Source organism: Indicator indicator, chromosome 17 (assembly GCF_027791375.1).
Source record: "Indicator indicator isolate 239-I01 chromosome 17, UM_Iind_1.1, whole genome shotgun sequence".
Classification (NCBI taxonomy): Eukaryota; Metazoa; Chordata; class Aves; order Piciformes; family Indicatoridae; genus Indicator; species Indicator indicator.
The window spans coordinates 21,466,279-21,492,645 of NC_072026.1; the positions used below are offsets into that span (position 1 = coordinate 21,466,279).

General features: G+C 49.7%; 1 protein-coding gene across 1 annotated transcript in view; it reads right to left on the reverse strand.

The window, feature by feature from the left end:
• Positions 1-8,013: 8,013 nt before the first annotated feature.
• Positions 8,014-26,367, reverse strand: part of STK26 (serine/threonine kinase 26) — a 41,442-nt gene continuing 23,088 nt past the window's right edge. The window contains exons 3-10 of the mRNA XM_054388434.1: positions 20,232-20,288; positions 17,058-17,166; positions 16,807-16,964; positions 13,662-13,810; positions 12,252-12,345; positions 10,805-10,867; positions 10,576-10,712; positions 8,014-8,493 (exon numbers count right to left, since the gene is read on the reverse strand). Of these exons, the coding sequence (XP_054244409.1) occupies positions 8,469-8,493; positions 10,576-10,712; positions 10,805-10,867; positions 12,252-12,345; positions 13,662-13,810; positions 16,807-16,964; positions 17,058-17,166; positions 20,232-20,288 (792 nt within the window). The 3' untranslated portion in view covers positions 8,014-8,468. The remainder of the gene's footprint in view (positions 8,494-10,575; positions 10,713-10,804; positions 10,868-12,251; positions 12,346-13,661; positions 13,811-16,806; positions 16,965-17,057; positions 17,167-20,231; positions 20,289-26,367) is intronic.

Below are 26,367 nucleotides of genomic sequence, written 5' to 3' on the forward strand. Positions count from 1 at the left end.
ACACTGCCGGGACTGCCTGGCTGCCCCCGAGGATGCCGTTGCAGCTGTGGTGTGCTCCTTGTGATGCTTGGAGCCATGGAGAAAGCAAACTGCTCTGTCTTCTCCCTGCCCACTTCAGGGCTTTACCCTTCCCCAGGAAACATCTCAGCGGTGCTTGTGAATCATTTAGCAGCATCCCAGAGTGAGCTCTGGCAAGTGGGTCACTGAATCTTGTACAGCTCCTCTTTCTTGCACCCCATAGCTGCCATTCTCTGGCAGCACCTGCACAGCCCTGGTACCCCAGTGCCCTGCTTAAATTTAGGGGAGCAAGGAACATAAGGGGGGCCTTTGCTCTACCTCAGTTAAGCAGCCCAGGGAAAAAAAAGACCTGCTGAGGGGGCAGTGAAAGGACAGGCAGCTGGTGCTCACCCTTGGCTTTGGGAAGTCTGCTGTAACCATAGTGCTTCCAAACGTTCCTCTCTGCTGCACCAGCACAAGGTGAAGGAGCAGGAAATGGGGTTGGTAACCATCCCTGGGACAGCTGGAGGGGAATTCCTGACTTGCACATTGCTCCCTCAGGGAGAAAAGGTACAAAGATACTTCCTGGGACTACTTTTACCCTAAACCCACATGAAATCCCCTCAGAAATCTGGAGGGTGGTGACACCTCTGTAAGCTTTTAGGGCAGGGTTTTGTTACTGCTCTTTTAAGACCAACCCCAGAAATACCTATGAAGATACTTGACTGTAAAGATAGGGACAGCCCAGCAAATCCACAGCTGAGAAACCATTGCAGCCTGCTGGGCTGGATCCCAGAAACCAGGAAACTGGGAGAAAGACTGAAAACAGAAGAAAACAAACAGAGCTGGGCTGATGGGTACTGCTCACTCTGTGCATCACTGCCCTTTGGTTTAGAAGCTGGACAATACAACTCAATTGTTAACACCAGAGGTTCAGGTTCCTCTTTTTGCCCTGTGGCATCTGCATCCCTAGCCTTGCAGGCACCCCCAGCCCACCTTCCCTTGTGCCTCCCAGCTGCCAGGCAGCTCTCCTTGCTCTGTGGACTTGCTGGGCTGGTTTTCCTCTCCCACAACAGCTTGTTGGCTCCCTCTGTGCCTGCACTGTCTCAGCAGCCGGGGAGACTCACAGAGATCACAGGATGTTAGGGCTTGGAAGGGACCTCTGGAGATCATCAAGTCCAAACCCCTGCCTGAGCAGGACCAGAGAATCCAGCACAGGTCACACAGGAACACATCCAGATGGGGCTGGAAAGTCTCCAGAGTAGGACACTCCACAACCTCTCTGGGCAGCCTGCTCCAGGGCTCTGGGCCCTTCACAGTGCAGAAGTTCCTCCTCATGTTGAGGTGGAACCTCCTGTGCTGCAGTTTCCATCCATTGTCCCTTGTCCTATCCCAGGGTGCAACTGAGCAGAGCCTGTCCCTGTCCCCTCCCTCCTGACCCCCAGCCCTCAGCTATTGATAGACATTGATCAGATCCCTCTCAGCCTTCTCCTCTCCAGACTAAACACCCCCAGGGCTCTCAGCCTCTCCTCCCCAGGCAGTGCTCCAGGCCCTTCAGCATCCTTGGAGCCCTCCCTTGGACTCTCTCCAGCAGAACCCTGTCCCTCTTGAACTGGGGAGCCCAGAACTGGATGCAATATTGCAGGTGAGGTCACACCAGCAGAAAGCAGAGGAGGGGGAGACCCCTGAGTGCTGCTGTGAACAGCCACATTCTGCTCCATGGGTTGCACCAAGGAATACATCAGATCAACACGAGGAGATGCTCTAAGGCTTGTTTTCATTGCTGGACCCTGTGCTGGAGAAGCTGTGGACTGCAGGGCCCCCTGAGGCTGCCCTGGCACATGTTCTACTGGAAAAAGAGACAACCTCCGTGCTTGGAGAGTTGGTTCCTACCTTTCCCAAAGCTCTGCATTTTGGATAGAGCAAGGGCCTCCACTCACTACAGCACTTGGGTAGGGGCAGACCATAGGCATCATCATGGGGAGGAGCAGTGTGACGGATACAGAGGGGGCACAGAGAACATCAGGGAGCCACAGAATGGTTCAGGATGGAAGGGACCTCAAAGCTCATCCAGTGCCAACCCCCTGCCATGGGCAGGGACACCTCCCACCAGCTCAGCTTGCTCAAGGCCTCATCCAGCCTGGCCTTGAACACCTCCAGGCAGGAGGCAGCCACAGCCTCCCTGGGCAGCCTGTGCCAGTCTCTCCCCACCCTCACTCTCAACAATTTCTTCCTCATCTCCAGTCTCAATCTCCTCTCCTCTAGCTCAAAGCCCTCATCCTGGCACTCCCAGCCCTTGTCCAAAGTCCCTCCCCAGCTCTCCTGGAGCCCCTTCAGGTCCTGGAAGGCTGCTCTGAGGTCTCCCTGGAGCCTTCCTTCTCCAGCCTGAACAGCCCCAACTCTCTCAGCCTGTCCCCACAGGGGAGGTTCTCCAGCCTCTGATCATCTTGGTGGCCTCCTCTGGAGCCTCTCCAGCAGCTCCAGGTCCTTCTTGTGCTGGGGGCCCCAGAGCTGGAGGCAGTGCTGCAGGTGGGGTGTGAGCAGAGCAGAGCAGAGGGGCAGAATCCCCTCCCTGTGCTGCTGCTCTCCCTGCTCTGGATGCAGCTCAGCACACAGCTGCCTGCTGGGCTGCCAGGGACCAGTGCTGGCTCCTGGGCAGTTTGTCACCACCTGACACCCCCAAGGCCTTCTCCTGCAGGCTGCTCTCAAGCAACTCCCAGCTCCTGAAAGCATGTGGGGACACAGCTAAATGCTGGCCCTGGTCTACCTTGAGCACATCCCAGGACTTGCAGTCCCCCAGAGAGGGACTGGGACCAACATGCAGCCACACTGCCCTGGGCTCTGGGAGCTGCCAGCTCTGCCGTTTGGGGCTGTGCTGGGAATCAGCCCTGGGAAGGAGAATCAAGGACTCAAGGACTTGGGAAACTATTTTTGGATGTTTCCATTGAGCAGAGAGCACTGGGGCACAGCATGTGCACTGTGCCTGAGCACATCCTCCTACCCCATGAGCAGCAACAGAAGAGGAACAAAGCAGCTCATGGCTGAGGCACAGAAATGAACATCTCCAAGCTCCAGTCACTGCATAGCTTTCTTGGGACTGACTGAAAGGAACCACATGAACTGAAATAAGCATTGAGTGAGTCCTGCCCCACAGTCCCTGCTCAGCTCTCTTCATTCTAAACAGGTCAGGACATGGATTGAAGTGACCCTGTTACCCTAGGGGAGAAGAGAAGGATGGGGAGAGGACATGGAGTGGTTTGGGCTGCTGGCAGTGAGAGGGAGGTCAGCAGCACTGGAAAATGGACACTTCTACAGCCCTCGCACAAGCAAGGATTAGCAGAGGGGAAGGAGGCAGAGCAGCATTAGGGTCAAAACATTGAGCAACTCAGTGCATCTGGGCTGAAGTACATGGGGTTCACCTACCACTGCCAGATAAAGCTGATCTTGAAATGCAGATGCAGGAGAGTTTCCTGATGTTGGTCTAGCAGTAGAAAAGCAGGTGTCCTCCAGGGTTGTGTGAGGGTTGGTAACTGCTTCTACAAGTGAGGATAAGGAGGGAACAGGTCCATCTTCTCTCATGTGAATACCTACAAGGTGACCCAGAGCACATGGTTGGGGAACTGGCAGTGTCCCTGGATGCTGGCTCTGGGCTTCCTGTACTCTGATGCAGAAAGGCTGCATCTATACAGAACCTTAGGGGTTGGAAGTGACCTCAAAAGATCATCCAGTCCAACCCAGGGGCACCCAGGGCAGGGCACACAGAACACATCCAGGTGGGGTTGGAAAGTCTCCAGAGCAGGAGACTCCACAACCTCTCTGGGCACTCCAGCCCCCTCACAGGGACAAAGTTTTCCCTCCTGTTCCCCTGGCACCTCCTCTGCTCCAGCTTGCCCCCAGTGCCCCTTGTGCTGTCCTTGGCCATCCCTGAGCAGAGCCTGGCTCCAGCCCTGCACATCTTTATCCCCAGCCATGAGGGCAGCCCTCAGGCTCCTCTGCTCCAAGCCCCAGCTGCCTCAGCCTGGCCTCACAGGAGATGTTCCACTGCCTGCAGCAGCCTCTGGGGCTCTGGGATGGACTCTCTCCAGCAGTTCCCTGAGGTCCTTCTTGACCTGAGGGGTCCAGAACTGGACACAATATTCCAGCTGTGGCCTCAGCAGGGCAGAGTAGGGGGCAGGAGAACCTCTCTGGCCTACTGACCACAGCTCTTCTAATCCACCCCAGGATGCCCCTGGAACAAATCCATTTCTCTGTCCTGCAGCTCAGACTCTGCTAAGAACAGTTCAGCATCAATTCTCCAGCTGCAGTGGGAGCCTAGCAAAGCCAACAAGGCAGACAAAGTTCCTGCAGGAATATTTTGGATGTATCTTTCCATTAGCTGTCAGCCAGCAACAGAATCCTGCTGATTGAGTTACACAGCTCATCAATTACTAACAGAGGGTGGGGAAAACCACAGCTGTCCTCTGGCAAGCAGGAGCACAGCCAGAGGGTGCTTCTGCAGTGGGTGACAGCCTCACAGTGCACAGCAGCTCCAGGAGCAGAGCTGCCAGGTCCAGAGCAGGGGAGCCTGGCATGGGCTCTGCTGTGGGAGAACCAGGCTGTGCTATGCACACCTGCAGGAGTGTTTCCCCTATGCTGTCCCATGAGGTAGGAACACATCCCACCCATTTCACAGGAAAAGAGGAGGCCCCAGAGCTCAGCAAGGTGTCACTGTCACAGCACAAACAGGAGAGGTTTCAGTTCCTCTCATCACTCACAGCCCTACCTGCCCAGAATGGTTTCTAGAGTGGCAGGGGTTAAAGATCCTGTGTCAGCAGGGTGAAGCCACTCCTTAAAGACAGGGCAGGAGGTACACCCAAGCACCTCTGCCCTCAGCCTCCCATGGGAAAAGAGCAGCTTTAGGGAAAGGATGTGGAAGCAAAACCATGTTTGTGATCCTGAGATATGCATGGAGCTCTTTGAGATGAGATTTGGGTGAAGACTACCAAAGAGAGAGCTGAGGTATAACTGTCACAGATTCATAGAATGGTTTGGGTTGGAAGGGACCTTGGAGACCATCCAGTTCCAAGCCCCTGCCATGGGCAGGGACACCTCCCCCCAGCCCAGCTTGCTCAAGGCCTCATCCAGCCTGGCCTTCAACACCTCCAGGGAGGAGGCAGCCACAGCCTCCCTGGGCAACCTGTGCCAGTCTCTCACCACCACGACTCTCAATTTCTTCCTCATCTCCACTCTCAATCTCCCCTCTCCCATGCTCAAAGCCATTGTCCCTCATCCTGCCACTCCCAGCCCTTGTCCAAAGTCCCTCCCCAGCCCTCCTGGAGCCCCTTCAGGTCCTGGAAGGTTGCTCTAAGGTCCCCTTGGAGCCTTCTCTTCTCCAGGCTGAACAGCCACAACTCTCTCAGCCTGTCCCCATAGTGGCAGCCCTCTGATCATCTTGGTGGCCTCCTCGGGACCCTCTCCAGCAGCTCCAGGTCCTTCTTGTGCTGGGGCCCCCAGAAGCGGAGGCAGTGCTGCAGGTGGGGTGTGAGCAGAGCAGAGGGGCAGAATCCCCTCCCTGTCCTGCTGGTCACACCTCTGTGACCATGACTCTGTCCCTTCACTCCACAGTCAGTGCTCTGATACCTCAAACCACACTGTCACTGGCCACACACACTGTCCAAGCACACAGAATCACAGAGTGTCAGGGGTGTAAAATGACCTCTGGAGATCATCCAGTCCAACCCCCTGCCAGAGCAGGTCACACAGGAACGCATCCTGGGTGGGTTTTGAAATTCTCCAGAGAAGGAGACTCCACAACCTCTCTGGGCAGCCTGCGCCAGGGCTCCAGCACCCTCACAGGTCCTGAAGACTCCTCTTCAAGAACAAAATCAGACCACCCCCTGGGGCTGCTCCATCCATGGGGTGCTGCAGCAGCTGGTAGGGGCTCTCCAGGTAAGAACAGCATGGGGAGGAGTAGGGGGGACACAAACCTCTTCAAAGCAGCCAGGCAGCTCTGTGCAAGGCAGACCTCTCCTTACTTGTACAGAACACCAGGTTTGCAAGAGGCACCCTCACACCTCTGAGTACTACTGAAACCCAGAAGGAAACTCACATCTCTGAGCTTTTACTGAAACCCAGAAGGCAATGCAGGACAGAACAAGCTGGTCAAAATTTACAGAACTTAAATATTTTATTTCATTTTTGTTTTTAAACCATTTAAACCCTCCCCCTCCCCTCCCACCTCCCCAAACATTGAAATAAGCTTCATCTATAAACAGATTTACAGACTAACAGCTACAGAAGCTAGAGAGGAGCACTACGATTGGTTTCTGTGATGCAGTTACCTTGTAAAGCTTCAGATCAACTCTATTTACAATTCTGCTGCTTTGACATTTATAAAAATATTTATTTCATCCATAACTTTTTTGTTTGTTTGTTTTCAAAAACTATTTCCAGGCTTCTTTTTTTTTTTTTCTTTTTTTTTTCCCTAACCTCTTTTCTCAGATATAAATTTCTAATTGAATTTCAGTTATATAGCAGAGAAAAAAAAAAGTTTGAAACAAACTTTTTTTTTTCTTTAAATTAAAACAAGGAGTTAAAAGTAATTTATTTAATTTTTTTCTCTTTACAGTGTAGGCACCATTGAAAATAATTGTCCTTGGCATATCTAACCACCACCTCTCACCAAGTGTCCTTTATATATATAAAAAAAACCCACCCCAACAATGTAATGGCAACATTTTGACTCAAAATGCAGTTATTTCCTTGCACACCATTACTGTTTTCATATTTGGCAGATGAGATTTTTTTCTGATTCTTTAAAATGACTCTTCTTTCTTTTTTTTTTTTTTGTGCAAAATCAAAAAACAAAACAACAATGTGCAGGTTTGAACCATAAAATAAACACACCCAGCCTTTATCAAAAATAAATTTACACCAACAGTTCCACAGCTAAGTAGTGAAAGACAAAAAAAAAAAAACAAAACAAAAAAACCCCCAACCAACAAACCAACCAAACAAAAACCAAAACAGAACAATCCCAGTTGAAAAACTTCAGCATAATATACATACTGGGTTGGAAAAAAAGGGGGAGGGGAGGAGGAATAAAACCCCAACAAAATAAACCAGAAATGAAGATATTACTCACCTAGCAGTACCATAAATATAGAACTGAAAGCTTTAACTAAATTTTTTTTAAATGAATAAAAACAAACCAACCCTAACCCTGCCCTTCCCCCCCCCCCAAAAAAAAAAAACCCAAACAATCACTGCATACTGCACAGTACTACCTTGGTGTGAGAGAATATCTATAACTCAGTTGTTTGCATATTGAACTGGTAAATACACATTGAAAATACACTTCCAGGAAATTATAAACAAAACCAAGGCTGTTGATGTATACTTAATGTCTTCCAAGAACCAAACAGAATTCAAAAGCCTCCCCCCCCAACCAAAAGTGGATCAATTATCTTACAGGAGAAACAAGCCCACAGCACACCAAGGGCTGGTGTCACTTTGCTACCTGCTTGGGAGGTATTCTCTGGCTCCCTTCCACCCAGAGGGAAAGCAAAACAAAACAACAAAAAAAAACTATTAAATTAAGTTGAAACTGGACTTCAGGTTCTGTCCATTATTGCCAAAAGCCCCACCCCCCCAACTGTATTGCTCTAAGTTTGTTTTTTTTCCCCCCTACCGTGACACCTAAAAGATTGAATTCCTACTTCCAAAGCTGTTTGTAGAAGGTAAGAGCTAGGACTGTACATCAGGATCTAACCTGTTGCTACATATCACCTGCAGACTAAGGACATATTGCTCTCAAACAGACTTCTTCATAGAGCTGCCTAAAATACTGTACCAATGAGAATCACTGAAGAGCTGCTCTTTGCAGGTTTCTCTGTCAGGGCAGGGTAACTACATGCTGGTTGAAGCAGGTGCTACAGCAAGACCCTTGCTGCTAGGTTGCATGTTGTGAAGACAAAAAACAAGAACCCAAACCAAACAAAACACCACCACCCCACCCCCCCCCCCCCCGAAAAAAAAGCTGATTTTCTCTGAAGCTTTGTTAGTGATTTACAAAAGGTTTTTTGGAACTCATTAATACAAAAGAAGACCCTGTACAGCCCCCATGTACAGGAACAAAACAGCATCAAAAACCAGACTGCACTTGCACATTCCTAGAGGAACTAAAGGTCATGGTCCTATTCCTAAAAGCAAAACTGCACCTGGACATTTTCCTCAGATTCCAAACAGGTGAAACTACAATATTAAAAGTTGTCCTTTACAAAATAATCTCCTGAAAATATAGAAAAACCATGTGCACTGCCACAAAATAGTTGAGAGGAGGTTCTTCCAAATCCTCGAATCGCCGTCAATAATATGTTGCAAAGATCCAAAAAGGCACAAGGAGCTCATGAGCTAAGCACTGCCAAGCTTGAAGTAGTTTTGGTGGGTTTCACTGGGTCCATATGAAACAGCAGTCACTTAGGGGAAGGTTCTTAGGATGAGTCATTAACAGAAAACCTATGGAGAAAAAAAAATACAAAAGAGAATGGTGCTGATTCCATTCTTTCAGCCTGGCAAGCAGCACCTGGTTGTTACTGTGGCACTGACAGGGACACGCCTGCAACTCAACAGCTCACAGGGAAAGACCACCAGAAGGGACATTCCCAAGAAAATAGTCCCTAGAAGGGTAAACTTAAAGATTCACAGAATCACAGAACATTAGGAGTTGGAAGTGACCTCAAAAGATCATCCAGTCCAACCCTGCCAGAGCAGGGGCACCCAGGGCAGGGCACACAGAACACATCCAGGTGGGGTTGGAAAGTCTCCAGAGCAGGAGACTCCACAACCTCTCTGGGCAGCCTGCTTCAGGCTCCAGCCCCCTCACAGGGACAAAGTTTTCCCTCCTGTTCCCCTGGCACCTCCTCTGCTCCAGCTTGCCCCCAGTGCCCCTTGTGCTGTCCTTGGCCATCCCTGAGCAGAGCCTGGCTCCAGCCCTGCACATCTTTATCCCCAGCCATGAGGGCAGCCCTCAGGCTCCTCTGCTCCAAGCTCCAAGCCCCAGCTGCCTCAGCCTGGCCTCACAGGAGATGTTCCACTGCCTGCAGCAGCTCTCTGGCTCTGTGCTGGACTCTCTCAAACGGTTCCCTGAAGTCCTTCTTGACCTGAGGGGCCCAGAACTGGACACAATATTCCAGCTGTGGCCTCAGCAGGGCAGAGCAGAGGGGCAGGAGAACCTCTCTGACCTACTGACCACAGCCCTTCTGATACACCCCAGGCTGCCCTTGGCCTTCTTGCCCACAAGGGCACATTGCTGGCTCCTGGGCAGCAGGACCCTCAGGTCCCCTTTCCCCTGTGCTGCTCTCCACCAGCTCAACCCTACACCTCCACTGCTCCATGGGGTTGTTCATTCCCAGATGCAGGACTCTACTCTTGTCCTTGTTGGATTTCATTCAATTTCTCCCTGCCAAGCTCTCAGCCTGTCCAGATCTGGTTGAACGGCAGCAGAGCCTGAGGGGTGTCAGCCACTGCTCCCAGTTTGGTGTCAGCAGCAGACTTGCTGACAGTGCCCTCTGTGCCCTCACCCAGGGGTTGATGAAGACACTGAACAGTGTTGATCCCAGTACTGACTTCTGAGGGACTCCACTAGATAGAGGCCTCCAACTAGACTCTGCCCCACTGACCACAACTCTCTGACTTCCTTCCTTCAAGCCACCTTGGAGTGTCCTGCTCCCCTACTGGTTCTAAGCATGCTTAGAGCACAGCTGCAGGCTAAAGGAAAGGAAGCAAGGTGAAACACCTGCAGTACCAAAGCAGCCCTGAAGACCAACCCCACTCTAACTGGTGCTGTGTTTCAGCCTCCATCAGCAGTGTTACACACAACCAAACTAAGTGTAAAGCACGTGGGCAGAGCTTCCACTTGGCACCACATTTACCCACCAGAGGAAGTTCAGTGTCGGCTAAGGGAGACCTTCTTGCTCTCTACACCTCCCTGAAAGGAGCCTGGAGCTGGGGGGGTGGTGTTGCTATCCCTAATTCAGTGACAATTTGGGAAAACTACTTGGTACATCACACCTACACCAGTGAGAGTAAACCTGCAGGTGTCCATATCCTGTTTGGAAGGGGTAGAGGCAGAGGACAGGGAAAACAGGGGCTGCTTTGTCTGGAGAAAAGGAAGATGAGGGGAGATGCTCTCCAACTCTGACAGGAGGTCACAGTGAGGTGGGGGTTGGTCTTCTCCCTATTATCAGGTGATAGGAGGGGAGGAAATGGCCTGAAACTGTGCCAGGGGAAGGTGAGGTTGGAGATTAGGAAAAAGTTCTCTTTCCTGAAAGGATTCTCAAAACCTGGCACAGGCTGCCCAGGGAGGTGGTTGAATCCCCATCGCTGGAGGCGTATTGAAGAGGCCAGAGATGTGGTGCTGAGGGCCATGGTTCAGCACCAGGCTTGGCAGAGTTAGAGAATGGTTGGACTGGATGACCTTTTCCAACTGAACCACCTCTATGATTAACCCTTGCTGTCCATAAGTACTTTTCTTTTAAATGTAAGCTAATTATTTTTTTCATCAATGAATAATTAAAAAAAAAAAAATCCTGAACTTACTTCTGAAATTTCTCCATGAGTTTCTTCACCATCTTATCTGTGATTCCTGGGCACGTTGCTTCTGCCATGTTGATGCTTTTCTCAAGTTCCTCAATTGCTTTCTTTCTGCTTGCATTGTTTGTGTCCTGCTGTTTGAGCTGTGAAGAAAACCAAGGCAGAGAAAATTTAGAGTAGGTATCAGGCACTTGGATAATCATTTTCAAGGAGGTTTCTTAAAGTCAAGACTTACCTCAGCAAACACAGGGGTGATTATCATGGTTAAGCAACTCAGGGTTTTAACAAGATCCTGATCCTAAAAGTTGACAAAGAAGGATTCTATTAATTAGCTGATTCCTGCACAGTGCCTGTGCTGCATTTAACACAGCACATGGCATTTGGAAAGTTCATGGCATTCAACAGGGTCCTTGAAATACAGCACAAAGTAATGAAGGCACAGAACATCTACAGTCATTATCTGACGTGGAAGCAGATGCATAATGACATATCTGAAACAGTATCATAGATCATCAGGGAAAGCTTGGGGTTTCCTCTCTAATATTGTACGAGTCCTTAAAGTTCCCATCTCCATGGCCAGATCTATTAGCATGCTCTGCCTGTTGTACTGAGAGCTGACATGGCCATAGGAAATAGCACCACAAAAAGGACACTGAACTGTTGGAGCAGGTCCAGAGGAGGCCACCAAGATCATCAGAGGCTGGAGAAGCTCCCCTGTTGGGGCTGTTCAGCCTGGAGAAGAGAAGGCTCCAGGCAGACCTCAGAGCAGCCTTCCAGGACCTGAAGAGGCTCCAGAAGAGCTGGGCAGGGACTTTGGACAAGGGCTGGGAGCGCCAGGATGAGGGAGAATGGCTTTGAGCTGGGAGAGGGGAGACTGAGAGTGGAGATGAGGAAGAAATTGTTGAGAGTGAGGGTGGGGAGAGACTGGCACAGGTTGCCCAGGGAGGCTGTGGCTGCCTCCTCCCTGGAGGTGTTCAAGGCCAGGCTGGAGGAGGCCTTGAGCAAGCTGGGCTGGGGGGAGGTGTCCCTGCCCGTGGCAGGGGGTTGGAGCTGGATGAGCTTTAAGATTCATTCTATGAGTCTATGAAACATTCCTATAATCCAGCAGTCCTGTGACAAGGTCTCTGGCTGCTCAGGCTCTGTCCTTCCAAGCACTGTCAGGAAGCTAAACAAACCAAGCCCCTCACTAAGGCTCTCCATGAATCACATCCAGATCTTTCCTAAGTTCTGCCCCAAAGGGTAAGACACATCCACAGGTGGGCAGTGTCTGTTCTGCTCACACAGCTCTGGCAACAGAGTTAGGAGCCTAGGAGCAGCAGCAGCCCTTCAGAAGGGGATGGTGGAAACATTTTCTAGGCATCATCGAGAAGGATCCCACAGCCCAGTCTTCGTGTGAGGAAGCTGCCAGACTGAGTCTGCAGTGCAGGGTGAAGAGAGAGGATCCCAGGGCCAGGATGGGGTTCTAAGGCATCATGGGGCTTGCTTTGGTGACAGCAGTGCTTTCCCTCTGGCTCAAGGCAACTAACTCTGGTTGGGGAAGCCTCGACTGGGCTGGAACACCTCTCCTATGAGCAGAGGCTGAGAGTTGGGGTTGTTCAGTTTGGAGAAGAGAAGGCTTGAAGTACAGAAAGCTGCTCAGGTGGCAAGCTTCAGGCCTGACAGTGCCCCCAGGCTGTACCTACCGTCCCGTTCTGCAGCTTCTTTGCATCCGGCTTCTTCCGAACTGTCGTGAAGCTCCACTCAGGGTGAGAGTTGTTTTCCTTGTTACTGGACTCCCTGAGGGAGAAAGGATACCATGTACACAACCCTAGCCAGCACACAGCCCTGCACAACATGCCTGACCCAGAGACATCACAGAGCTAACCTGGATTAGTTCTGGATTCCTTAAAAATAAGGAAACCTGCATTGAAAGATTAACTGAACTGTAAACCAAACAACTTCAGAGGCTGGATAAGCTGAAATATGATCCAAGAGGAGATGTTATCTCCCCACAAAGCTTACCTTCTCCTATGGTAGACAATTTCAATCAGTTATCTGATAGCCAGACAAGCAAGAGACTTACAGCACCAGTGTTGCTGCCCAGGCACTGTGCAAACTTCAGCCTTGCTCTGCAACCTCTCTAATTGTGACTCAGGGCTTCTGCTGCAAGCTCTAGCCTCAGACTGGGAAATACTCAGCACTTCAACACAGCTGAAACTGAGCTCAAAGTGAACCTTCAAAGAGGCAATGAGCTTGACTTAAGCACTGCTCCTCAGTTTCATGCAAGAGGATTTCTTGAAAGAAGCCAAGGCCCCGACCTGGGGTGTCAATTGGTGAGAAACTGCCCAGGAGCCAGCACTGGTCCCTGGCAGCCCAGCAGGCAGCTGTGTGCTGAGCTGCATCCAGAGCAGGGAGAGCAGCAGCACAGGGAGGGGATTCTGCCCCTCTGCTCTGCTCACACCCCACCTGCAGCACTGCCTCCACTGCTGGGGCCCCCAGCACAAGAAGGACCTGGAGCTGCTGGAGAGGCTCCAGAGGAGGCCACCAAGATGATCAGAGGCTGGAGAAGCTCCCCTGTGGGGACAGGCTGGGAGAGTTGGGACTGTTCAGGCTGGAGAAGAGAAGGCTGCAGGCAGACCTCAGAGCAGCCTTCCAGGACCTGAAGGGGCTCCAGGAGAGCTGGGCAGGGACTTTTGAGAAGGGCTGGGAGAGACAGGATGAGGGACAATGGCTTTGAGCTGGGAGAGGGGACATTGAGAGTGGAGATGAGGAAGAAATTGTTTGGAGTGAGGGTGGTGAGACACTGGCACAGGTTGCCCAGGGAGGCTGTGGCTGCCTCCTGCCTGGAGGTGTTCCAGGCCAGGCTGGATGAGGCCTTGAGCAAGCTGGGCTGGTGGGAGGTGTCCCTGCCCATGGCAGGGGGTTGCACTGGAGGAGCTTTAAGGTCCCTTCCAACCTAAACCATTCTGTGAAAAGCACATGCACCAACAACAGATGGTTGTTGGAGGAGTTATTCAGACAGGGAAACTGCCCCAAAGCTGCTTTAGCAAGCATTCTTTAAACAAAGAATTAGAGAAGCAGCCCAAAAGAGACTAAACTGAGAAGAAACTTACGAGTCTGACCCATCAGAGTCACTTTCATCACTACTATGTCCCTCTGCTTTCCACCTCTTAAACCTATCGATCAGCTCCGTCAGGTAGGAAGTCTTCTTGGCGTTCTTCATGATGAACTTGTGCTTCAGGAGCTCCTTTGCAGTGGGGCGCTGCAAGAAACACTTTCAATCTTTAATGGTCTGCTACCATTTCAGCATTTGAAATGTTAATAGGGGAGATTTTCAATGAGACAACTGCCTTCTGGAGCTAAGTCAGCCAGCAGCAGGAAATGAGTGAAACAGGAAGTCGAGAGAAGGCAGCGATGCACATTTACAAGCACTCTAAAAATATGCTCCTGTCTCACACAGCCCCTGGTGCTTATCCCTTCTGTGCTGGGAGGTACACACCCAGGAAAATGACTAATCAAAATTCTCCAATGCAACGTTTCCTTGTAAGCAGAATTCAAACAGGGAGCAAAAGTTCTGCTGGAGAAAGACCATTTAAGATCCTCTCCCCTCTTAAAGCTTCTCTTCCGATATTACCCCAAAGTTTGAGTGCACTTTAGGAAGCTGCCTCTGGCACCAGCATTTCTTTCTGCTTTCTCCCTCCTCCTTGCAGTATTTTATATTAAAAGAACAAACAAAAACATTAGGAGGGAGACCCAGCTATTAAAAAGCACCATGACCATTTACAGTGGAAAGTACAGTTGCTAAAATTGTTTCAATCAACTGTGATGCTAAAATTATTTCAATCCTCCATGATGCACTGCAGCAGCAAAATACTTCCAAAGCATGAGAAATCAGAAAACAACCCCCAAACATCTAGACACACTCCCCACAGGTTATGTACTCACAAATGTTGGGTCCTTATTCAGACATGCATCAATGAACTCTTTGAAAGGTTTACTGAACTCTCCCAGTAGAGTTGGAGGATTGTTTTTTGGAATGAGGAAGAGAACTCTCATGGGGTGCATGTCAGAGTTGGGAGGCTCCCCTTTGGCTAATTCAATTGCAGTGATTCCCAGCGACCAGATGTCAGCCTGAGAAAGGGAAAAGTCACTTTCAGTACAAAATGAAGGGCTCCTGTGCCCAAGTGTTACTCAAGAACTGAAAATCTTCACATCTGTGGAATGAAATTAATTCTGGTCGACAAAGATAATGCAGAAAGATTCCTTTCTAACAACTGAAGGCAGTAATTCTGGGCCCCTCAGTTCAAGAGGGGCCTCAGAGAAAGACCTCTGTGCTTGAAAGAGTGCATGAAAGAGTAGAATCCTGAGTCTGGGTATGAACAACCCCATGGAGCAGTGGAGGTGCAGGGCTGAGCTGGTGGAGAGCAGCACAGGGGAAAGGCAACTGGAGGTCCTGGTGGACTGAAGGCTGCCCATGGGCCAGCAATGTGCACTTGAGGACAAGAAGGCCAAGAGCATCCTGGGGTGGATTAGAAGAGCTGTGGGTCAGTAGGCCAGAGAGGTTCTCCTACCCCTCTACTCTGCTCTGCTGAGGCCACAGCTGGAATATTGTATCCAGTTCTGGACCCTTCAGGTCAAGATGGACCTCAGGGAACTGCTGGAGAGAGTCCATCCCAGAGCCCCAGAGATGCTGCAGGCAGTGGAACATCTCCTGTGAGGCCAGGCTGAGGCAGCTGGGGCTTGGAGCAGAGGAGCCTGAGGGCTGCCCTCATGGCTGGGGATAAAGATGTGCAGGGCTGGAGCCAGGCTCTGCTCAGGGATGGCCAAGGACAGCACAAGGGGCACTGGGGGCAAGCTGGAGCAGAGGAGGTGCCAGGGGAACAGGAGGGAAGACTTTGTCCCTGTGAGGGTGCTGGAGGCCTGAAGCAGGCTGCCCAGAGAGGTTGTGGAGTCTCCTGCTCTGGAGATATTCAAGACCCTCCTGAATGTGTTCTGTGTGAGCTGCTCTGGGTGCCCCTGCTCTGGCAGGGGGTTGGACTGGATGAGCTTTCAAGGTCCCTTCCATCCCCAAAAATTCTATAATCACAGTATCAGAGTACAGGAAGCCCAGAGCCAGCATCAAAGGACATTGCCAGTTCACCAACTTTGTGCTCTAGGTCATCTTGTAGGAATACACATGGGAGAAGATGGAACAGGCTCACAGGATGTTAGGGCTTGGAAGGGACCTCTGGAGATCTTCCAGTCCAACTCACTTGCCAGAGCAGGACCACAGAATCCAGCACAGGTCACACAGGAACACATCCAGGAGGATCTTGAATATGTCCAGAGAAGGAGACTCCACAACCTCTCTGGGCAGCCTGCTCCAGGGCTATGTGACCCTTACATTAAAGAAGCTCTTCCTTATGTTGAGGTGGAACCTCCTGTGATGTAGTTCCATCCATTGCCCCCTTGTCCTATCACAGGGCACAAGTGAGTAGAGGCTGTCCCTGTCCCTTCCTTCCTGACACCCAGCCCTCAACTGTTCCCTCCTTACCATCACTTGGAGCAGTAGTTACCAACCCTCACAAAGCCATAGAGAAGATTTGCTTCTCTACTATTAGTTCAACATCAAGAAACTCTGCTTGGCAATTAGTCATCCATCAACAGCTCTCATGACAAAGCAAGGTACCATAATGCTACCACAGCTCCCCATCCTGAAGTTCCCTTTTTCCTTCTCAAGATCAGTTACTTGTGCTGAAATCTTCAGCACTACAAAGAAATACCACTAAAGAATTAAGAAATAATAATAAAATCAGAGCTATTCATAAAAATCTGAGATTAAAAACTTCAGCCACCACCTTGGCTTTAAAGAAGACTGCAGGATCTGGCGGCATTCTAATTTAGGAGAGTTTTATTACTGTTTTAATTAGTGCAAAAAGATTGAATTGAAATTAAAACCAGATCAACAGAACTGAAAACACTGAGGGAGTTTCTCTGAACGAACCTTAACATGAAAGCACCAAGTTATTTGGTGAGTTTGCATGGCCCTGGCATGTGAGCACAGTGATGTGGAACTACTCCATAAAAGCAACTTAACCTTACTTACAACTGATTATTTGAAATTCTAATTATCTGAAACCCTGGAAATCAAAGTCTGTATTTTTTCCCCTCCATGCTGCCAGGGTTAAAAAAAAAAAAAAAAAAAAAAAAACAAAAAACCACAAAATCTAAGCAATTTCTGCTGCATCTGCAGATACAAACAGAAGCTCTCATACTTACTTTAGAGTCATAGGCTGACTGCTGAATAACTTCAGGGGCCATCCAAAAAGGAGTTCCAACAAAGGTATTCCTCTTAATTTGTGTGTCTGTCAGCTGCCCAGCAACTCCAAAATCAGCAAGCTTAACATCACCTTGTTCTGATAACAACACATTGGCAGCTGCCAAGGGGAAGTAACAGCACATCAAAATGACAATACAGCTCTTAGGATGTGTAAAGCCTGTTTAGAAGTGCCACTTCAACTATTACAAACCTTTGATATCCCTGTGAATTTTCTTCTCTGAGTGTAGGTAGTCAAGACCTTTCAAGATTTCCTTTAGCATGGTAGCAATCTGGAACTCGTCAAAGGGGCCAGCACGCAGCTGCAGAGAAAAGACATTAAAATCATGTTAGACTTGGACCACTTTTTGACCCTGCTATTGATTTAATTCCAGCTGAAAAGGTGAAAGATTGTCTGAAAGAAAAGAATTATAAGAATTCATGACAGCTTCAATTATATGTGTCTACCTTCTATCAGAAGTAGGTGCCACTGGAATGAGCACCTTCACAGAGTCACAGAATCAGAGAATGTTAGGGGCTGGAAGGGACCCTGAGAGACCCTCCAGTCCAACCCCCCTGCAGAGCAGGATCACCCAGGGCAGCTCACACAGGAACACATCCTGGTGGGGTTGGAATATCTCCAGAGAGGGAGACTCCACGACCCCTGGGCAGCCTGTGCCAGGGCTCTGTCACCCTCACAGTGACAAAATCTTTCCTCCTGTTCCCATGGCACTTCCTATGGCTCAGCTTCCACCACTGCCCCTGGTGCTGGCATTGGGCATCCCCCAGCAGAGCCTGGCTCCAGCCTCTGGGCACTCCCCCTGCACATCTTTAGCACCAGCAATGAGGTCACCCTCAGGCTCCTCCTCTCCAAGCTCCAGAGCCCTCAGCTCCCTCAGGCTCTCCTCCTAAGGAAGATGTTCCACTGCCTGCAGCATCTTTGTGGCTCTGTGCTGGACTCTCTCAAGCAGTTCCCTGAGGTCCTTCTGGAGCTGAGGGGTCCAGAACTAGACACACTATTCCAGATGTGGCCTCAGCAGGGCAGAGTAGAGGGGGAGGATAATGGGTTGGGTTGGAAGGGACATTAAAAATCATCCAGTTCCAACCCCCTGCCATGGGCAGGGACACCTCCCCCCAGCACAGCTTGCTCAAGGCCTCATCCAGCCTGGCCTTGAACACCTCCAGGGAGGGGACATCCACAGCCTCCCTGGGCAACCTGTGCCAGTGTCTCCCCACCCTCACTCTTAAGAATTTCTTCCTCATCTCCAGCCTACATCTTGCCCTCTTCACCCTTCACAGCTCCTGCTGTCATACCCTGAAAATGCTGCTCTCTCTCTACCATATGCAGCATGCACTCCCCTCAGCATGCAAAGCACAGGAAAAGCCAGAACTGACATTCCACAAAGTTCCACTTTCCTCCAGACAGACTGCACTTTGCATTTCACATGAAGTTACTTCAGCAGCTTAAGTTTGTTTCCAAATAAATCAGTCTGTTTGATGTGGGGCTTAAATTTAATGATGCTTTTTTTCCTCTTGTGCCAGTATTTTTGATTCCATGGCTGCTTTTGCATCCACCATGCTACTATAAAGCTGCTAGTGTGGAAGAAGTGTAAGTTTTGCACATCAGGAAACTGTGTAAATAAAAAAAGAAGCAATTAAGGTTGGTGATTCTGCTATAAAATAAAATGACCATCACTGCAGCACTGAAACAGAGAACACCATGAAATTGGAGTAGCAAATGAGGCAAAACTGGGAGGTTTATTCCTCCTGAGGTTCAGTTGTTCCAGTTGTCACTAGTAAAAGCTGCTTCAGTATTTCTGACATTCCACAGAAGATCAGGAATTACCCAAAAGCATTCAAGAATATGTATCTCACAGGACTTTTCTCAAAAAGCTCCAGAGCTGCAAACTACTACATGCTGCACATCATTGTTGTGCCCTTGTTTGCCTGTAGCTGAGCTGATGGGATGTAAATTCATAGAGAAGTTTATGTAGAATCACAGAATAGCTCAGGTTGGAAGGGATCTCAAAGCTCATCCAGTTCCAACCCCCTGCCATGGGCAGGGACACCTCCCACCAGCCCAGCTTGCTCAAGGCCTCATCCAGCCTGGCCTGGAACACCTCCAGGGAGGAGGCAGCCACAACCTCCCTGGGCAACCTGTGCCAGAGTCTCACCACCCTCACACTGCAGAACTTCTTGCTCAGCTCCAGTCTAACCCTGCTCTGTCTCAGTGTCAAACCATTCCCCCTTGGCCTGTCTCTAGATACCCTCAGGGAAAGTCCCTCTGCAGCCTTCCTGCAGGATCCCTTCAGCTATTGTAAGGCAGCTCTAAGGTGCCCCCCAGAGTCTTCCCTTCTCTTTTCCAGGCTGAACACCCCCAGCTCCCTCAGCCTGGCCTCATTCCAGGTTTTAAAGCCCAGCATGTAATTCAGCTCTTGCAGACAGGCCCAGTGTTAGCACATCTGGAATCAGCACTGAAGACAGGACACCTGCCCCTCAGAAGCACACAAAGATTGAGTTCTAGCACCTTACAGGAAAAGGTGGGTCTCAGAGGTTCACAGCTGAGGCAGAGCTGTACTGAATGTAGGGGTAAACCACATCCACATCCAGGGGACTGTGCTCTGGTACTCTCTGAGCTACAGCCTCCATGAATGCTGCACCATCTCCAGGCAAAACCACTTTCACTCTTAGCTGAAAATACAAAACCCAACAGCTTTTAACCAGTTAATTTAAACTGGGCTCTGTGGGCACACGCTTCGTTCATTCTTGAGACCCAGCCCCCAAAGGAAACTTTTTTTTTTTTCAGTCAAGGGCAATGAGATCTATTTGGAGGAAGGGAGAGGGAATTGACAGACAACCTCAAACCCCACCACAGAGGCCAAGAGGCTGGAGAAATACTGCAACAGGTTGCTCAGAGATCTAGTTGAGACCCCATCCCTAAAGTCATTCAAGGTGAAACTTGATGGGGCTCATGAGCAACCTGATCTAGTTAAAGATGGCCCTGCTGACTGCAGGGGGGTTGGACAAGATAAGCTTTAAAGGTCCCTTCCAACCCAAACCTTTGTATGATTCTCTGAACAGCACTTTTCCTAACACTAACACCTCAAACATTGCCTTGCATTTGCCTGAGAACAAAGGGAGGCCTCCTACTGCTTGGAGACAAACGGAAAAAACAATAAAAAAAACAATCAACCCAAAAGAATCAACTTTGTTTCTTACCAGGCCTACCAAACTCACACTTTTTGGAGCACTACAATGTAGCACTGATGGGATATCAGCTGCCTCCGGGGACTACATTTTATGAAGCAATAGGAAAGCACAACAAAAAAAACCCAAACAAAATCAGCTGCACTGCTACCGAGAAAGGAAAAAACCAACATATACTTACAAGATCCAAAGCTGACCCTCCACCCAAATATTCCATTATTATCCATAGTTTTGTGCCCTGTAAAGGAAAAAAGGAGCTGTTAGAAGACATAAAAACATTCACTGCGTTTCACTGCATTTCAATGGATTACCAGCATAGTCAGAAGAATGCAAGGGCAGAATCCCATTAATCACCAAGTCACAAATGATCACAGAGCTCCTGTGCAAGATCTAAATAGCAGGGGAAAGTTTGATTGCTCTAGTTCAAAAAGCAACAAAAACAACTCCACCACCACTCACCTGCCACTAAGAAGTTTCTGTTAGCTGCTATCTGAAATGATTCCACTAAAGGAATAGAACTTACAGAGGAAAAAAGGTGCTTTGGTGCTGGTTTAAGCATAAGCTAAGTGCTTTAATTCCTAGGAAAAGCTGTCCCTGCATTGCCATGATTAATTCTGTGATACAGAAGCATTCCAATTTTAATAGGAAACCTTCCTTGTACCATCACCACACCTCTCATCTGAGGAAAACACAACTGAGAATTACTGTTGAGAGAAAGAGAGAAACTGCACCTGGAACCCTACCAAAATGTTCAGGTTTGCAAAGCTTTCAGATCAGAGGTTTGAAATCAGCCACTGAAAGGTGAAAGATAAGAGCAACACAGTTCAATAAAATCCAGGACTTAAGGTACCTGTCAAAGCAATATTTATTATTATTGTTTCTAGTAATACTGCAAAGTTCATGTGCCCCTTCACAATGTTACTGGAACAACAAATATGCTGCTGCCCCCAACACAAGAAGGACATGGAGCTGCTGGACAGGGTCCAGAGGGTTGGAAAACCTCCCCTGTGAGGACAGGCTGAGAGAGTTGTGACTGTTCAGGGAGATGCAGCAAACTCCATCTGTGCAGTGGTATAAAGCAGAAGGCTTCTGTGTGCTGCCCCATAGCCAGTTCCTGGCCCACTTACACATCCCAACAACAACAAGTGCTGCAGACTGGAAAAAAGACTGACTTGAGAGCAGCCCTGAGGAGAAGGCCTTGGGGGTGTCAGGTGGTGACAAACTGCCCAGGAGCCAGCACTGGTCCCTGGCAGCCCAGCAGGCAGCTGTGTGCTGAGCTGCATCCAGAGCAGGGAGAGCAGCAGCACAGGGAGGGGATTCTGCCCCTCTGCTCTGCTCTGCTCACACCCCACCTGCAGCACTGCCTCCAGCTCTGGGGCCCCCAGCACAAGAAGGACCTGGAGCTGCTGGAGAGGGTCCAGAGGAGGCCCCAGAAGAGAGGAGAAGGCTTCAGGGAGACCTCAGAGCAGTCTTCCAGTACCTGTAAAGATCTACAGGAGAGCTGGGGAAGGACTTTTGCCAAGAGCTGGGAGTGCCAGGATGAGGGACGATGGCTCTGAGCTGGGAGAAGGGAGATTGAGAGTGGAGATGAGGAAGAAATTGTTGAGAGTGAGGGTGAGGAGAGACTGGAACAGGCTGCCCAGGGAGGTTGTGGAGGTTCCCTCCCTGGAGGTGTTCCAGGCCAGGCTGAATGATGCCTTGAGCAAGCTGGGCTGGGGGGAGGTGTCCCTGCCCATGGCAGGGGATTGGAACTGGATGATCCTTGAGGTCCCTTCCAACCCAAACCATTCTATGGATCTATGAAGCAGCCCTGGTGAAGCACCACACAGGGTGTTTAAGTTTCCAGCAAATCTTGGCTGGTGCCAGCTCCTTCTATCAGCACCATCAGAAGCACTTCTTAAGGCCTCTTGATTTCTCCTTCCTATGCTTTCCCCTGCTGCTGCCTGACCAGTGACAGAACCCTGAGGAACACTCCCCAGGCAAACAAAGGTGCAGTTTCTGAAAGCACTACATCCAATGCCCCTCACAAAGGGTGCTCTATTCCCTTCCCTCTGAACTGCAGCCCCACACCATGCAGCAGAGGCTGTTCCAATATCATGAGGTCAGCAGGGAAGGGCTGCCTAATTTTAGCAGATTTTATAAAGCCTGACTTTGTCAGCAGAGGAGACCTGCAAGGAACTCCAGTTTAAGGCAAACACTGTGGTTAGCAGACAGGTTTGGAGGATTTGAGTGTGACTTGAAAACAGTCTAAGGTGACAATGAGTAAGTGTTTGTAAAAGAAACTGCTACTACCCACTGGAGCTGGGTGTGGACACTTCCCAGCCAGGCATGGACAACCTTTTTCCTAACTCTTTTAGGTCAGTCAAGTATAAATAGACAATGAAGAACAAGCAGTACCCTCTAGATGGTCTCCAAGCTTTGCTGCACACAAAGTGCTGTCTGATTTTGATGGATCCCTCTAGATGCTACCAGAGGGCCTCTCCAAAAAAACTGAGAACTCCAGGCAATAGAAAAGAGCAAGCCCAGGTGGCTCCAAGAGTGGCAAGGACAGATTTTGAAACCCCTTGGCTAGGCACTAAGAGAGAAAACAATCATGACATTGCAGGCACCAGGAGAAGTTGTCTCTGTGGGCTCAAGAGTTTTATCAACCTACACACATTTGTGTGGCCACAATGTACCAGAACTAGGAGAACTTTTAATGCCTTTCATCTTTTTCTTGCTTAAACTATGGTAGTAGCACATTTGGACAAGCCATTAGGCTGCATCAAAGGAAGCATGGCTAGCAGATCCAGAGAGGGGATTCCGCCACTTTGCACTGGTGGGATCTCATCTTGACTGCTCTGTCCAGCTGTGGGGCCTCCCACACAGGAAGGACATGGACCCGATGGGAATTGTTAATGTGGGAGGGGGATTTCAGCCCACCGCACTACACCAGTGGGGTCCAGAGGACTCCACAAAAATAATCAGGGGGTTGGAGCACCTCTGCTACAGGACAGGCTGAGGGAGCTGGGGGTGTTCAGCCTGGAGAAGAGAAGGCTCCAGGGAGACCTTGGAGCAGCCTTCCAGGACCAGAAGGGGCTTTAGGAGAGCTGGGGAGGGGTTGTTTTACGAGGGCTTGTAGAGCTAGAATGAGGAACAATGGTTTGGAATTAGAGGAGATTGAGATTGGATGTGTGGAACAAGTTCTGCACCATGAGGGTGGTGGAACACTGGAGCAGGTTGCCCAGGGAGGTAGTTGAGGTCCTATCCCTGGAGATGCTCAAGGTCAGCCTTGGTAGGGTTCTGAGCAACCTGATCTAGTGGAAGAAGTCCTTGCTGACTGCAGAAGTTGGACTGGATGACCTCTGGATGTGCTTTCCAACCCAAACCATTCCATGATTCTGGGATTACACTTGAGGAGAACAACCATTTTAGCTAAGGCAGCTCCCCTGCTGTGTCCCTGGGCTCTAGCACTGCCAAGGGTACCCTCCACAACCAAGGTTTCATTTCTTCAGATCTGATGCTAATTGCAAGCAGAGGGCAACATGGCATGAGGAGACAAATTTAGATTCTGTCTTTCCACAGATGTGAGCATCACAGACACAGGTGGAGTCCCTCAGAGGTCTCTCCTGACTCCAGTACCATTTGATATCTCTGTCAGCCACATGGGCAAGGGTATTGAGGCAGCCTCAGCAGGTTTGGTGCTGGCACCAAGCTGTGTGCTGAGCTGGACTCACTGGAGGGCAGGGATGGCATCCAGAAGGATCTTGACAGGCTTGAGAAGAGGCCAGGGCCAGCTGCAGGAGGTTCAGCAAGTCACAGGGCAAGGTCCTGCAGCTGGGTCAGCTCCAGGCACCAATCCAGGCTGGATACTGAGTGGGTTGAGAGCAGCCCTGAAGAAAAAGCCTTGGGGGTGTTGGGTGCTGAGCAGCTCCCCAGGAGCCAGCAGTGCCCTCCTGCAGCCCAGCAGGCAGCTGTGTGCTGGCTGCAGCCAGAGGAGTGTGGGCAGCAGGGCAGGAGAGGGGATTCTGCCCCTGGGCTCTGCTCTGCTCAATCCTCACCTCCAATCCTGCCTCCAGCTCTGGGGTCCCCAGCAGAAGGAGGACACAGAGCTGCTGGAGAGAGTCCAGAGGAGGCCACAAAGATGCTCCAAGGGCTGGAGCAGCTCTGCTGTGAGGCCAGGCTGAGGGAGCTGGGGGTGTTCAGCCTGGAGAAGGGAAGACTGTGGCAGGACCTCAGAGCTGTCTGCCAGGACCTGAAGATTGGAAGGCTACAGAAGGAGGCTGCAGAGAGACTTTTGCTGAGGGTGTCTAGAGACAGGCCAAGGGGAAATGGTTTGAAGCTGAGGCAGAGCAGAGTTAGACTGGAGCTGAGGAAGAAGTTCTTGAGTGTGAGGGTGGTGAGACTCTGGCACAGGTTGCCCAGGGAGGCTGTGGCTGCCTCCTCCCTGGAGGTGTTCAAGGCCAGGCTGGATGAGGCCTTGAGCAAGCTGGGCTGGTGGGAGGTGTCCCTGCCCATGGCAGGGGGTTGGAGCTGGATGAGCTTTAAGGTCCTTCCCAACCTAAACCAACCTATCCATCTATGGATAAGCTGTAGCTAACGAGTAGCAAGGCTGCAGAACATAAGAGCATCTTACATGGCATCAGCTGAGCTAAGTTACAAATGAGTGAGTGGAGTAACTGAAATAGAGACACTTTTCCATTTCCCCTTTCAGCAGCTGGAGCATCTGGAAGAGCCTGAAACGCTGCACCCCTATCAGCAACAAGGATGCCTCTGCATCCCAAAGTGCCAGCAAGCAGTGAAGCTGTAGAGTATGTACAGCAGGCAGTACAAAGTGAGTATCTCTCATCTAAAATGTTTGCAATTAAAAATCCTCCCAGTTAACATTTCCCCTTTTATGTTTGAGTCACAAACAACTTTTTCATTGTATCAAATCTGCTATCTTCCTGAAAGGAAAAACTGACTACAAACTGATGACAAGAATGATCTGCTTCTTCAAAGCTTACCTCAAATTGGTTTGAAAACTAAGAGCAAGCTATGAAAATGAGAATGTAGTATTTGGAGTAGAGAAATTCATACAATGGAGAACATGGATTCATACAATGCTTTGGGTTGGAGAGGACCTTAAAGATATCTAGTTCCAGCTCCCCACTTTCCCCCAGCCCAGCTTGCTCAAGGCCTCATCCAACCTGTCTTTGAACACTTCCAGGCAGGAGGCAGCCACAGCCTCCCTGGGCAACCTGTGCCAGTGTCTCCCCACCCTCATTCTCAACAATTTCTTCCTCATCTCCAGTCTCAATCTCCCCTCTCCCAGCTCAAAGCCATTGTCCCTCATCCTGCCACCCCCAGCCCTTGGCAAAAATCCCTCCCAGCTCTCCTGGAGCCCTTTCAGGTACTGGAGAGCCCAAAAACGTGACACTTTGGTGAGCAAAAGAGGGAGGTAGCTCCAAGGAACACTAAGTAAATTCTGCAAACATTTCTATAGTATCACTACAAAATACAGCAGAAGTGTGACACAGGAACCTTGCTCAGAGACCTGTCTTTGATATCCAAATTCCAACTATACTTTAAGGGACCAGAAATGCATAAGGAGGGAAAAACCAAACCAAACAAAACCCCAAAAAAAACTCACCACCACAACCAACACCACAAGGAAAAAAAAAGAATTTCAACCACCCAAACATCCAAACTCAAGTAAAAAAAAAAAAAAAAACTCAAAACAAAAAAACCCAAAGCCCCAAAACTACCAAGCAAAAAGAAATAAAATCCCACAAAGTTTAAGAGACAGCCCAAATGCAATCAAACCCCAAACCCCAGACATTTAAGACAGCTCTAACTAATTACCACTTCAGTTTTGATTCAAGGGGTCTAAGTTTTCTGTTGATTTTTAGGTCTTCTACACCCCATATGCACAGCAAGTTCTTTAAGCAGCATATCAAGGAGATCATACCTGGCCAGTTTTGCAAGTTGAAAACTCCACAGTTTGGATTTTGTAGCTTTTAATTTTTGTTTGTTTGTTTTTAAATGATGCCTTAGAGAACATTTCCCACAGTGGTTACATAACTCTGCTGATGTCAGTTTTTCTTTGTCTCAGCCCTACTATGCTGCATAATTAGAGAATCACACAGAGTCACACAATGGTAGGGGTTGGAAGGAACTTCCAGAGATCATCAAGTCCAAACCCCCTGCCAGAGCAGGGTCACCTAGGGCAGGTCACAAAAGATCAAATCCAGGCAGGCTTTGAATGTCTCCAGAGAATGAGATTCCACAACCTCCCTGGGCAGCCTCCTGTCCTCTCTGCAGCTCATTACAGCCCACATGGCTGCCTCAGTATCAAT